At 37.5% G+C, this 13,799-nt stretch overlaps 1 protein-coding gene across 6 annotated transcripts in view; it reads left to right on the forward strand.

Moving 5' to 3' along the window:
- Window positions 1-13,799, forward strand: part of PSME4 (proteasome activator subunit 4) — a 101,612-nt gene that overhangs the window by 66,564 nt on the left and 21,249 nt on the right. For all 6 annotated transcript variants that reach the window (XM_051842889.2, XM_070069122.1, XM_051842887.2 and 3 more), the window contains 10 exons: window positions 145-207; window positions 326-421; window positions 1,469-1,600; window positions 4,015-4,224; window positions 8,644-8,780; window positions 9,656-9,709; window positions 9,952-10,081; window positions 10,838-10,919; window positions 12,610-12,763; window positions 13,290-13,359. In XM_051842889.2, coding sequence (XP_051698849.1) covers window positions 145-207; window positions 326-421; window positions 1,469-1,600; window positions 4,015-4,224; window positions 8,644-8,780; window positions 9,656-9,709; window positions 9,952-10,081; window positions 10,838-10,919; window positions 12,610-12,763; window positions 13,290-13,359 — 1,128 coding nt within the window. The remainder of the gene's footprint in view (window positions 1-144; window positions 208-325; window positions 422-1,468; window positions 1,601-4,014; window positions 4,225-8,643; window positions 8,781-9,655; window positions 9,710-9,951; window positions 10,082-10,837; window positions 10,920-12,609; window positions 12,764-13,289; window positions 13,360-13,799) is intronic.

The following is a 13,799-nucleotide window of genomic DNA, read 5'->3' on the forward strand; positions in this document are numbered from 1 at the left end:
AAATAATAATAATTACCCCCACCTTTCAGCGTTGGGACTACCATGGACCTTTTTTGAAGTAATTTTTCATTAAGGGATTCAAAGGAGTCTGTTGTTGAAATCATTTTGGGAAAATCTTGAGGTGTTTGCTGCTTTGTTTTCCAGCTCCATGGGAAAAAACAACATATCAGAGCACTGTTGATTGACAGAGTAATGTTGCAACATGAGGTAAATTGCTTTTTCACTTGTGACTTTTTTAAATGCCAGTTTTCCTATGTTTATTTACTTATTTATGTTTTTCCTAATAAACTTTCAACAAACACTTTGGTTTGTATTGTTTTCTTAGTTAAGAACACTAACTGTCGAGGGTTGTGAATATAAAAAGATACATCAAGATATGATTAGAGACCTTCTTCGTTTATCCACAAGTTCCTACAGTCAGGTAAGGCTTGTCTACAGACTGTCATCCTAACACTCCCATTTTATTACATGTCATGGTCAACCTGGTAGGAAGTAAGAAAACCAGAACTAAAGGCAAGGGCCCTTTAATTCATATTGGCTCAGGAAACACTTCATATTGCCAATATATTCAAGTTAATTTTGCTACTGTTTTTTAATAATATGTAATTTTACTGTTTGGAATTGCTCCTCGATTTTGTTTCTTAATATAAAGTTGAAAGACAGTCCTGGCATGGTGCTACTGGCACTTAATTAAATTAAATTGTAAGGCCAGTCTATGAAGGCCATATAATTTTAGGGTCAGTCCTTTAGCATAGACCAAGACGTTATCCCCAAGCACAGTTAACTGGAAAAAGTAAGAAATCAAAGTACAGGCACTTACTTTATCTTTGCAAAATGATGTAGATCAGATAACTGGTTTCTACCCCAGAAATTCCCTCTTAAGATTTAAAAATATGTATGTTACTTTTTTAAAAAATCAGTTATTATCCACTGTTTAAATAGCTCTTTGTTTATAAATCCATATAAATGAATCCTTTGGGTTCAAAATATGTGAGGCTGTATTTATGGCATGCTTTGAAAAGGTTAAATTCAGGGCTGGCATTATAGTGCAGCAGGTTAAGCTCATTCCTGCATCCCATATGGGCACCTGTGAGTCCCAGCTGCTCCACCTCCCATTGAGCTCCCTGCTAATGTCCTGGGAAAGCAGTGGAAGATGGCCCAAGTGCTTTAATGGTCTGATTATTTTATCTGTGTTTTTTAAAAAAATGCCTGTTGACTCCTTTTGATTTCCCCTTTATCAGAACTATTTGAACCAACATAATCTATAATTTGGATTTGGTTAGTTGGTGGTAATGTACTTTTCTTTTAATATGAAGATAATAATATATTCATTTTTTAGCATATACCTTCTGATCTATTTTGCTGTTAATTAGATAACATTTATATTATTACTTTTTGATAATTCAGTAAGGAGTTGTGTTTTTTTTTTCTGCCACTTAAAGTCTTTTGTTAATAATACTTTCTGCAGGTCAGAAATAAGGCTCAGCAAACATTTTTTGCTGCCCTGGGAGCATATAACTTCTGTTGCAGAGATATCATCCCCTTAGTTTTGGAATTCTTACGGCCTGATAGAAAAGATGTTACGCAACAACAGTTCAAGGTACAGGTTTTGTTTTCTTTGACTAGGAAAGTTTTCATTATAGAGAAGTTGAAAGAAGTCTGCCGTGAACCTCCTATAACCACCAGATTCTGTATTTAAAATTTTATATTTGTCATACTAAATATCTGTCCAATGACTTACTTTTAAATATATTTTAAAGTAAAGGACATAAGTACAAATTTCCTTTTAACAGGTGTAGTCTTTTTTTATTCCCTAATTCTTTATGTATTTATCTGTGTTTATGATCAGTATTATGAAGGAGAAAATACGGAGTGCATAACTCCCTGAGAAAAAGAATTCTTTTAATTGAACACTAGCGGCTGAGTAATTTAGCTGGCCCATAAGAGAGATGAAATATTAAAAAGTTGAAAGTAGTATGGGGCCGGTGCTATGGCGCAGCACATTAACGCCCTGCCCTGAAGCACCAGCATCCCATATGGGCGCCGGTTCTAGTCCTGGCTGCTCCTCTTCTGATCCAGCTCTCTGCTATGGCCTGGGAGAGCAGTGGAAGATGGCCCAAGTCCTTGGGCCCCTGCACCCATGTGGAGACCCAGAAGAGGCTCCTGGTTCCTGGCTTCAGATCGGCATAGCTCCGGGTGTTGCAGCCAACTGGGGAGTGAGCCATTGGATGGAAGACCTTTCTCTCTCTCTCTGCCTCTCCTCTCTCTGTGTAATTCTGACTTTCAAATAAATAATAAATCTTAAAAAAAAAAAAAAAAGGTAGTATGATCAGCATGAAGGAATTACCTGGGACATTACATCCCATAGGGAGCCATAGAATGTAAATAAGAGGGGCTGGCGCTGTGTCACAGTGGGTAAAGCTGCCTCCTGCAGGGCTAGCATCCTATATGGGCCAGTTCAATTCCCTACTGCTCCACTTCCAGTCCAGCTCCATGCTATGGCCTGGGAAAGCAACAGAGGATGGCCCAGGTCCTTGAGCCCCTGCACCTGTGTGGGAGACTCAGAAGAATCCTGGCTTCAGATCAGCACAGCTACAGCCATTGCGACCATGTGGGAAGTGATCCAATGGATGGAAGACTTCTCCTTCTCTCTCTCTCTGTCTCTCTCTCTGCCTCTCTGTACCTGCCTTTCAAATAAATAAATCTTAAAAAAAAAAAAAAAAAAAAAGATAAGGTATGATTGTTAATACCATCACATCGAGAGAATTTTACCCATGGACAATGATTCAGGAGAGAGAATAGATTGAACTTGATGGATGAATGTGAGGGTGCTGAAAAAAGATACCAAAATTACTAAGCTCTGGGATTGTGCAGTGTTTGTTGAACATATCAGAGAAAGAGACTAGTGAGAATAGATGATGAATTAGTTTATTTAAACATTTAAAAATTGAAGTGTTTCCTATAAACTAAGAGGCAGTTGGCACTTGGACATGAGTTTAAAGACACCATTTTCATATCTGTTGATGACAAATTGAGTCTTTGAGCATGGGTAAGAAAGCCTACAAGGAGGGTGAGAAAAGAAACAAGGGACATGTGTTGAGAAACTCTGGGCACAGGAGTTGACTGAAATAGACAAAGTCAGAAGTATCAAGAAATGAAGAATCACAGGAGGCAAAGAGAAAGGGAAACTCGTGTCAGTAGTGCTAGGATTCTAGAGTGAATTTAAAACAAGCACAGAACATATTCCTTGACGTTAGCTTTTAAGGTAGACATCAACAAATTACAACTGAGGCTCAGTTACTTGCTTTTGTGAGTAAAGCTTTATTGAAACTACCATGTCCATTCTTCTGTGTATTGTGTATGGCTGTTGACATGCATCAGTGAAGAGATGAGTATTTGAGACAGAGACAGATAGCTCACTGTTTACTTTCTGGCCCTTTATAGAACATGTTCACTTGACCTCTGTTGTCAAATGTCAGAGGGGGCCCAACTCATTGAATAGTATCTTGTTGATCTTGTTGAGAGCAATTTAAATGGATAGAATCAGGTTGTATAAGATCAAAAGTGAAAAATTAGCTAAGTCAAAGAATCAGGGTTATCACAGAACCTTACATAGAACCTGTAGAGAGCAGAGTGGAGTGAATAAACTGCACAGTATAATTAATTAATTTTATTTATTTAGTAAAATTCTTGGCAGCCAGGTATTTCAGACCATTTGTTCTAAGATAGAGTGGCATCTTTTATAACCTTTGTTACAGTAAAAGAGTAGAATGGAATATTCTTACATTCTTACTAGCAGCCATTCTCTGAATAAATCATCTATTAAATGAATCAGAAAAAATAAAGTGTATGTCATATAATTAAATATCAAATTCACATTTTTATTGTGAGCCTGTTTTACCAACCAACATTAAACATTTAAGTAATCAATGTAAATTTAAAAACAATTAAGTGCTTTGGCTGAAACTAAATGATGCATACTATCTTCCATATAAATTTATTTTTTTCCTGCAGGGTGCATTATATTGTCTCCTTGGAAATCACAGTGGTGTGTGCCTGGCAAATCTTCATGACTGGGACTGTATTGTACAGACATGGCCAGCAATTGTTTCTTCAGGGCTTAGCCAAGCAATGTCACTAGAAAAGCCATCAATAGTGAGACTGTTTGATGATCTTGCAGAAAAGATTCATCGGCAATATGAAACAATCGGCTTGGACTTCAAAGTAAGCAAAACCGTTTCTTCATTCATATTTTAGTGGAGATACTACCTTGTTAAAATGCCCCCCCCCCTTTAATGAATATGTTATGGCATTTGATTCTAACTTCTTTAAAAAGCTTTTGTTTTTTATTTCCATTTTGTTCTTTTAATGATCTTTACTATAGATAACAGGGTGGAGTGGCAACTTGGAGCATGTCTATTGTTTTCTACCAAGAGGTTATAAAGGTTACTACATTGTTATAGTTTGCATTATCCCATATTTGTCTACCGCTTCATTTGTAAAATGCTGATTATTTTTTGAAAGCTTTTCTTTAATAAGTACAAATTTCATAGTCAACAGCTTTTGGAATATACTGGTTCTTCCCCTCATACCCGCCTTACCACCCCCAAACCATCCCACCTCTTATTTCCTCTCCCATCCCAGTCTTCGTTAAGATTCATTTTTAATTATATACAGAAGATCAACTACATACTAAGTAAAGATTTCAACAGTTTGCACTCACACAGACACCCAAAGTATAAGTACTATTTGAAGACAAGTTTTACCATTAATTCTCATATGTACAACTCATTAAGAACAGAGGTCCTACGTTTGGAGCAAGTGCACAGTGACTCCTTTCATTGATTTAGCAATTGACACTCTCATTTATGACATCAGTGATCACCAGAGGCTCTTGTCGTGAGCTGCAAAGGCTATGGAAACCTTTTGAGTCCACAAACTCTGTCAGCATTTAGACAGGGCCATAAAGTGGAAGTTCTTGCCTGCCTTCAAAGAAAAGTACCTCCTTCTTTGGCCCCTTCTTTCCACTGGGATCTCATGGAGTTCCTTTGTGTAGATCATTTTTTTGCCACAGTGTCTTGGCTTTCCATGCCTGAAATGCTCTGATGGGCTTTTCAGCCAGATCCAAATGCCTTGAGGACTGATTCTGAGGTCAGAGTGCTATTTAGGGCATTTGTCATTCTATGAGTCTGCTGTGTGGCCAGTTTCCCATGTTGGATCATTCTCTCCTTTTATTCTATCAATTATTATTAGCAGTCACTTGGTCTTATTTATGTGATTCCTTTGACACTATCTGTATGATCAGTTACACACTTAATATGATCACTTTAACATATACGATGGCATTAGTACCTGGCAACTTAATTGATTTCAAGCACAGTGTTAGAACCAGAGAGAGAGGTCTTCTATTCTGCTGGTTCATTCCCCAAATGACCGCAATGGCCAGAGCTGACCTAATCCAAAGCCAGGAGGAGCCAGGAGCTTCTTCCAGGTCTCCCACACAGGTGCAGGGGCCCAAGGAGTTGGGCCATCTTCTACTGCTTTCCCAGGCCATAGTAGAGAGCTTGATTGGCAGTGGAGCAGCCCGGTCTTGAGCCAGCACCTATGGGATGCTGGCGCTGCAGGCTGGGGCTTTAACTCACTGTGCCACAGCATCAGCCCTGGCAAATTTTTAGCTTTACCCTTAGGTGTAATTCCATGTGAACATGTGCCAAACTGTACATCTCCTCCCTCTCTTATTCCCACACTTAAGTTTTTACGGGGATCAATTTTCAATTGGAATTAAACACGTAAGAATATTTCTGTGTTAAGAGTTCAACCAATGGTATTAAGTAGAAAAAAAATACTGAAAAGAATAAAATAGTAAGTTGTTCCTTGACAGGACAAGCACTGATCATGGCATTGCTTCTCATAGTGTCAGTTTCACTTCTACAGGTTTCCTTTTAGGTGCTCAGTTAGTTGTCACAGATCAGGGAGAACATATGATATTTGTCCCTTTGGGACTGGCTTATTTCACTCAGCCTCATGTTGCCCAGATTCCTGCATTTTGTTGCAAATGGCCGGATTTTTTTTGTTTGTTTAACCGCTGAGTAGTATTCCATAGAGTACATATCCCATAATTTCTTTATCCAGTCTTCTGTTGATGGGCATTTAGGTTGATTCCACGTCTTAACTATTGTGAATTGAGCTGCAATAAACATTGAGGTGCAGATATAGCTCTTTTATTTGCCAATTTAATTTCCCTTGGGTAAATTCCGAGGAGTGGGATGGCTGGGTCGTGTGGTAGGACTATATTGAGATTTCTGAGGAATCTCCAAACTCTCTTCCACAGTGGCTTTACCAGTTTGCATTCCCACCAACAGTGAGTTAGTATGCCTTTTTCCCCACATCCTCTCCAGCATCTGTTGTTTGTTGATTTCTGTATGTTGAGCCATTGTAACCGGAGTGAGGTGAAACCTCATTGTGGTTTTGATTTGCATTGCCCTGATGGCTAGTGATCCTGAACATTGTTTCATGTGTGTTGACTGTTTGGATGTCTTCTTTTGAAAAGTGTCTAAGTCCTTGGCCCATCTCTTGAGTGGGTTGTTTGGTTTTTTTGTTTTGTTTTGTGGATTTTCTTGATCTCTTTGTAGATTCTGGTTATTAATCCTTTGTCACTTACATAGTTTGCAAATAACTTGTCCCATTCCTTCAGTTGCCTCTTCACTTCCCTGTCTCTTTCTTCTGCGGTACAGAAACTTCTTGATTTGATGTAATCCCAGTTGTTAATTTTGGCTTTTGCTGCCTGTGCCTCTGGGGTCTTTTCCAAGAAGTCTTTGCCTGTGGCAATATCTTGGCAGGGTTTTTCCAGTGTTCTTTAATAATTTTATGGCATTGGATTGTAAATTTATGTCTTTAATCCATGTTGAGTGGATTTTTGTGTAAGGTGTAAGGTAGGGGTAATGCTTTATACTTCTGTTTGTGGAAATCCAATTTTCAACCATTTGTTGAATAGACTGTCCTTGCTCCAGAAATTGATTTTAGCTCCTTGATCAAATATAAGTTGGTTATAGATGTTTGGGTTGATATCTGGTGTTTCTATTCTGTTCCATTGTTCTATCCATTTGTTTTTGTACCAGTACCAGGCTGTTTTGATTATCACTGCCCTGTAGAATGTCTTGTAGTCTAGTATTGTGATGCCTCTGCCTTTGTTATTGTTTTATAAAATTACTTTAGCTATTTGAGGTCTCCTGTGTTTCCATATGAATTTCAGCATCAATTTTTCTAGATCTGAGAAGAATATTTTGGTATTTTGATTGGTATTGCATTGAATCTATAAATTGCTTTTGGGAGAATGGACATTTTTATGAAATTGATTCTTCCAATTCATGAACATTAAGAATGTTTTTATTTTGAAAGTCAGAGTTACAGAGAGGAAGGACGAGAGAGGGAGATGCAAGGAAAGAGAGAGACAGAAAGAGACAGGATCCAGGAACTTCGTCTGAATTTCCATATGGGTGTCAGGTCTCCAAACACTTAGACTGTCTTCTGCTTTTCCCAGGCTATTAGGGAGCTAGACTGGAAGATGAGCTGACAGCACATGAACTGGTACCCATATGGTATGCTGGTGTTGCAGGCCCTGTCTTTACCCACTGTGCCACAATAGTGCCCCCCCCCTTTGTTATTTGTTAAAGATTTATTATTTACTTATTTCAAGGCAGAGTATCACAGTGAGAGAAACAGAGAAAGGTCTTCTAGTCCCCAAATGCCTTCCAAGCCAAGACTTGGCCAGGCTCAAACCAGGGACCAAGAACTCCATCTTGGTCCCTGTGTCAATGTCCGGGACCTAAGCAATAGGCATCATCCCTAGGTGCATTAACAGGCAGCAAACTGGAAGCAGAACAGCTGGGACTTGAACTGACAGTGCTTACAGAATATGGGATGCTGCTGTTGCAAGTGGCTGCTTAGCCTGCTATGCCACAACACTGACCCCTCTCTTCCTTTTTAAATAAGATAGTCTTGTTCTTTGCAACTATCATTACACTTTTTTGACTTGAGCTATAGCTCACATGCCAAAAAAGAAATAATTTTATTTATGTGAAAACAGACAGATCTCCTATCCACTGGTTTACTCTCCCTACATGTCTTCTATAGCGGGGGCTTACCACACTGAAGCCAGGAGCCAGTTTCCTGTGTGGGTGGCAGTGACCCAACTTCTTAAGCCATCACTTTCTGCCTCAGCAGGAAGCTAGTTGGGAGCGGAGCTTGGACTTAAAACTAGGCACTCCAGAAAGGGGTGGGGGGCAGTTATCTCAAGTGGCATCTTAACTGCTACACAAAACACTTACCTCGTTCAGTTGTACAGGTACATGTTCACAATCATATATTCACAGGGTTGTGTAACCATCACAACTCAAATCATAGAACATTTTCATCACCCACAGAGAAACCTTTTACCCAGTTGCAGTTGCTTCCTGCTTCCGCAGCACCTATAGCCACTGGATAACTAATCTACTTTTTTTTCCGTGTGAATTTGCCTGTTATTAGATATTTTATAAATGGAATAATATGTGGCCTTTTAGGTCTCACTTCTTCACTTAACTCTAGCATGGCATATTTTTGGGTGTGTCAGAATATCATTTTTTTCCTGATTTTTTTCATAAGATTCCAGAGTCATGTGTTGAAATAGCAGAATTACTTCAGCAATCAAAAAACCCCTCTGTCAACGAGACATTGCTTAGTCCAGAGAAAATTAAAGAAGGACTTAAACGCCAGCAAGAGAAGAATGCTGATGCCCTAAGGTAATGAATAGCTGCTAACATAGACAATGTAGATATTAAATTTTAAATCTCTCTGAAATATAGATGTACCATAACTACTTATTTTTACACATTGACTTTTGAAAAAAAAAAAAAGACAAAATTGCTGTAAGGATCTCTGAGTTTTTCACTTTGACCTGTTGAGGTGGAAAACACCAGCCTAAAATAGTTATTTCAATATTGCATCTTTTTTTAGTATTAATGCTCTTCAATTTTTAAAATTATAACATTTCAAAATAACATAACTGGTATATATCAGTTGTTGAGCCCTAAATTCAAGTTCAGTACATGAACTTAATAACTCATAATAATTATTTTCTGATCATATTTGGTATTAGGACATTACTAAACTGTTTTTTAGTTCTTGGAACCAAAGCACTTAGTGTTTCAGTGATAACACTCAAGCAGTGGATTTAGCGTGATTTCTTTTTTTTTTTTTTTTTTTTTTTTTGCTTTATAATTAGTATGTGACTTAGTATATACCTTCTTGCTGCTTTCTAAAATGCCTTTATAAATAATAAATTCCCCAATAAGATAGCCTATAGATACCCAGAGTGCCATATAAATAGAACACTTGTAACTAAATGCCTTAGTGCTCAAAGATGTGCCTTTGAATGCTCACTCAGGAACACTTGAGAGGTTCACTGTACCTAACCTCCTGTACCTCCTTTCTTCCCTCATGTCTTCATCCATTCATCTGCTTTTCACTCTTTGTTCCTACAAGGCCTTTACCATCAGGCAGTGGGAAGTAAGGGGAAGAAAATTGGGCTAGAATTCAGATTTGTTAACATTATTTGATGTTCCCATCTTAGTATTACAGTAAAACAGTACTTCACCTGATTTTGTTTTTCTTTAAGGAACTATGAAAATTTGGTAAACACTTTGCTAGATGGTGTGGAGCAGAGAAATCTGTAAGTGTGAAAAAATTTTTTTTAAATTTTCAGAGTATTTCTTTTAAATTTTCTGTGTGAAAGACCATGAAAGGTTCTGTCACACACAAAAATTACACTGTGTCTTGTGTATTTAAAAGAAAACTAAGATAGGAGGAGATGGAGGGAAAGTTTGGAATTGGAGATAGAAACAGCATTCTTCATTATAATGGTTTTATTAGTGACACCTTTGTGATCTTCTCCCCGCCCCCCACCCCTGTAAGGCCCTGGAAATTCGAACACATAGGCATTGGACTTCTGTCTCTGCTCTTAAGAGATGACCGAGTGTTGCCTCTTCGTGCCATACGGTTTTTTGTTGAGAATCTCAACCATGATGCAATCGTAGTTCGAAAGGTAAATACTTCATGTTAACTACTGTCTTGGTTTTGGGAATATTTACCTTACCTAAAGTCTTTGAATTCTTTATAAACAATACATACCTTATAAATATTCTTATATGTATTGATTTGAAAAATCCCACTATTGGTTATTATAATAATTATATAATTAGTATAGTATTTTATAATTATAGTATATATTTATATAATCATATGTTATTATATAATACATAATTACTATATAATAAATTATTATAATTATAATTCGTCCAGAAAATATAGGAGAACATGTTTGGGCATTGTGCATTTCAACACTTGGAGTGCATAACAGGGAACAATTTATCAGCTAATGGGAAAGATCAAGACAATAAAAGAAATTAGATACTTAGTGTTTCAGGAGTAAAAAGAAATCAGGGTATATAACTTTCTGGTTTTGCTTTGAAAGTGTTAAAGGTGAGGAGCAGGGGAGTAGGGTTGTGGTCTAGTGTAGTATATTGGAGAAAGATGCTTAAAAAGACCCTTAGGTTGAGATTTGAAGAATGAACAGGTGTTGATTTAACAAAGGAAAGGTTCCAGGTATTCTGGGTAGAGAGACTAGCATGGTAAGGTTCTCTAAGTCAGATTTAGCACTCATGTGACTATGCCACTATATGTCAGTGGGTGAGGTGTTTCAGAAAGAAACAGAATCCAGCTTCTGTTTTAGGTGAAGCAGGCAACCATTTTAGAAATTTTCAAATTTTGATAAATATCCCTTATCTGTTTTCTTATCTAGATGGCTATCTCAGCTGTTGCTGGGATTCTCAAACAGCTAAAAAGAACCCATAAAAAGCTGACTATCAATCCTTATGAAATCAGTAAGTATTATCAAAAATAATTTTTTAAATATTTATTTATTTGAAAGGCAGAAATACAGAGAGAGAGGGGATAGGTAGAGAGACAGAGATCTTCCATCCTCTAGTTCACTCCCCAAATGGCCTTAACAGCTAGGGCTGGGCCAGGCCAAAGCTAGGAGTCAGGAGCTTCTGCAGGGTCTCCCATGTGGGTTCAGGTTCCCAAGTAGTTAGGCCATCTTCCACTGCTTTCCCAAGCATTAGCAGAGGGCTAGTGGAGCAGCTGGGACTTGATCTGGTGCCCATGTGGGATGACAATACTGCACACGGAGCCTGAACCTTATATGCCACAGTGCTGGCTCCATAGCAACAATAATTAATACTGGTTTTCAGTAAAACTCAGAAAATCTCCTGGAAAGGTAAAAATTCTAGTTCTTGACTTGAAATACTGTTCTTTTTAGGTATTAATTGAAAGTATGAAATAATATTGTGAAGCTCACAGTTGACTTAGTAAAAACTAGTGACAAACTAGTGATACTCTGGGAAATACATCTTGTATGTCATATCATTTACCTCACCTACTAAGTTATTTATACAGCTGTACTTCAAAGATTTAAAATACCATTAGCAATTTGTTAAATGCTTTTTGGGGTAGAGATTAGGGGCAAGGTTAACTTTCTCCTTTATACCTTAAATCTTTTTTGGTTATAAAGGATGAAAACATTGCATTTGGTTGTCATGTCTCTTTAGTTTTCCTTTAATGCGGTGCTTAATTCTAGATTGGATTATAATGTTTAAAAATGTAAAAAAAATGTTTAAAATTTTTTTCTTTGGATGTAAGGGACAATTGACCAAATTTGAATAAGGTATGTTAATCACATAATGGTACAGTGTCAATGTTGCCCTTTTTTCTTTTGCCTTTGTGATTTTTGAAAATTGTCTTTTGGTTATATAAGAAAGTTGTTTATAGAAAATGGACACACATGACTCTACGAAGTGTGGGTGTGTGTAGGGAGAGGGAGAATATACATGTGACATAAACTTAAAATTTGAAGTATTTGAAGGCTGTGTTAGAATTCTTTGAACTCAAGTATGAAAATTCATAGCTAAAAAGTTTTAACAAAACTTTCTAATTTTGATAAAAGAAGTAAAGTATGTATCAGAGTTGATTTTCCTCCCCCAAATAACTATCCCAGTACCATTTAGTAATAATGCCATCTTTTCCTCTCTGGTTTGAAATGCTCCCTTAATTTCTCATACATATATACATACACACACACACCCACACACACATATAAAATCTTAGAATTTTGATAGTGTCTTATTATAAAGACAGTTAAACTAGTGGTATAGTTGTTAGAAGAATATTTTAAAATTTAACAAATGAGGGGGCCATCATTATGGCAAAGTGGGCAAAGCTGCCTCTTGGGATACCAGCATCACATGGTGGCAGCAATTTGAGTTCTGGCTGCTCCGCTCCTGATCCAGCTCCCTGCTAATGCATGTGGAAAAGCAGCAGAACAGGGTCCAAGGGTTTGGGAGACCCAGATGAGGCTCTTGGCTTCAATGTGGCCCAGCACTGGCTGTTACGGCCACCTGGGGAATAGACCAGCAGATGGAAGATGTCTCTGTCTCTCTCTGCCTCTCCATCTCTCAGTAAATATGACTTTCAAGATTTTTTTTTTTTAATCAAATGTGATTTTCTTTTCCTTAGGTGGATATCCCAGACCTGCCCAAATTCTTGCTGGTGATAGGCCAGATAATCATTGGTTGCATTATAATAGCAAAAGTATACCAAGGACTAAAAAAGAATGGGAGTCAAGTTGCTTTGTGGAAAAAACTCACTGGGGGTACTACACCTGGCCAAAGTAAGTCGTAACTTACTCTGTACCTTATCATTAAATAGCCTTTGATAATAATTTGTTTTATCATATGTAGATTTCTGGGGAGGTTCAGAGGCACTTGAAGGTTTTTTTCCTCCTCTCTTCCTCCACATTTTTTTCCTCCTCTCTTCCTCTCTTTCTTTTGCTCCTGCCAATGCTGTGCCTCATTCCTGCCTCTTTCCTTGCACTAAAATTCTTAGCCTTTCTTAATCCCATAATTATATGGCTAAAGAGGTTGTTGATAGCTGCTCTAAATTATATTCTTACCTATTAATATTAGATATGCCTCAAACCAGCCCAGAGAAATATGTAGTGTCTCTCATTGTTGACTCCAGTAATTCATGTGTTAGGACACAATGATCTGATAGATTTTTAAGGCCAAGATTGTTATTAATGTACTCATAACCCTAAACTCACCATCTAGTTGGAGTTCAGTAAAAGTGCCTTCTAATGCTTTCTATTCATGAAGCTCCTAATATTTTTATGCGTATTATAAACTCTTACTGTATAGGAATATGGTTGTTTATGCTGGTGTGGAAGAGCAGCCTAAGCTTGGCAGAAGCAGGGAGGATATGACAGAGGTAAGCATCCATTTCACCATGGTTCAAATGCATCTTATTTTTGGCCACTGATTTATTTCAGTCTCAGTTCTGATCTTTTTTCCAGTTCATGTATATGAGGATAACACTGAGTAAATCCTGGTGGATGTCTAGTCCTTCCCCCTCCTGCCTTCACTGGTGCCAGTTGACATAGGTCTTGATGTATCTAAGGTTGCTCTCAAGTTAGCGCTCCCTTAGGTAATGCCCTATGAAGGTAGCTGCTAATTCCATTCTGTCTGATAGAAGAGCCTCTTGAAGACAAAGATAATGACTGAGTTTAAGTTTTTTATTGCATAGAAATGAGCAATAAATAGATATTTATAGGTTTACTAAAACTTTAGTTTGCTGAACTTACCACTTTTAAAGTTAAACACTTTTAAGTTTATTTATTCCTCAAGTTAATGGTACTGGCACATTTCTAA

Source organism: Oryctolagus cuniculus, chromosome 2, assembly GCF_964237555.1.
Source record: "Oryctolagus cuniculus chromosome 2, mOryCun1.1, whole genome shotgun sequence".
NCBI lineage: Eukaryota > Metazoa > Chordata > Mammalia > Lagomorpha > Leporidae > Oryctolagus > Oryctolagus cuniculus.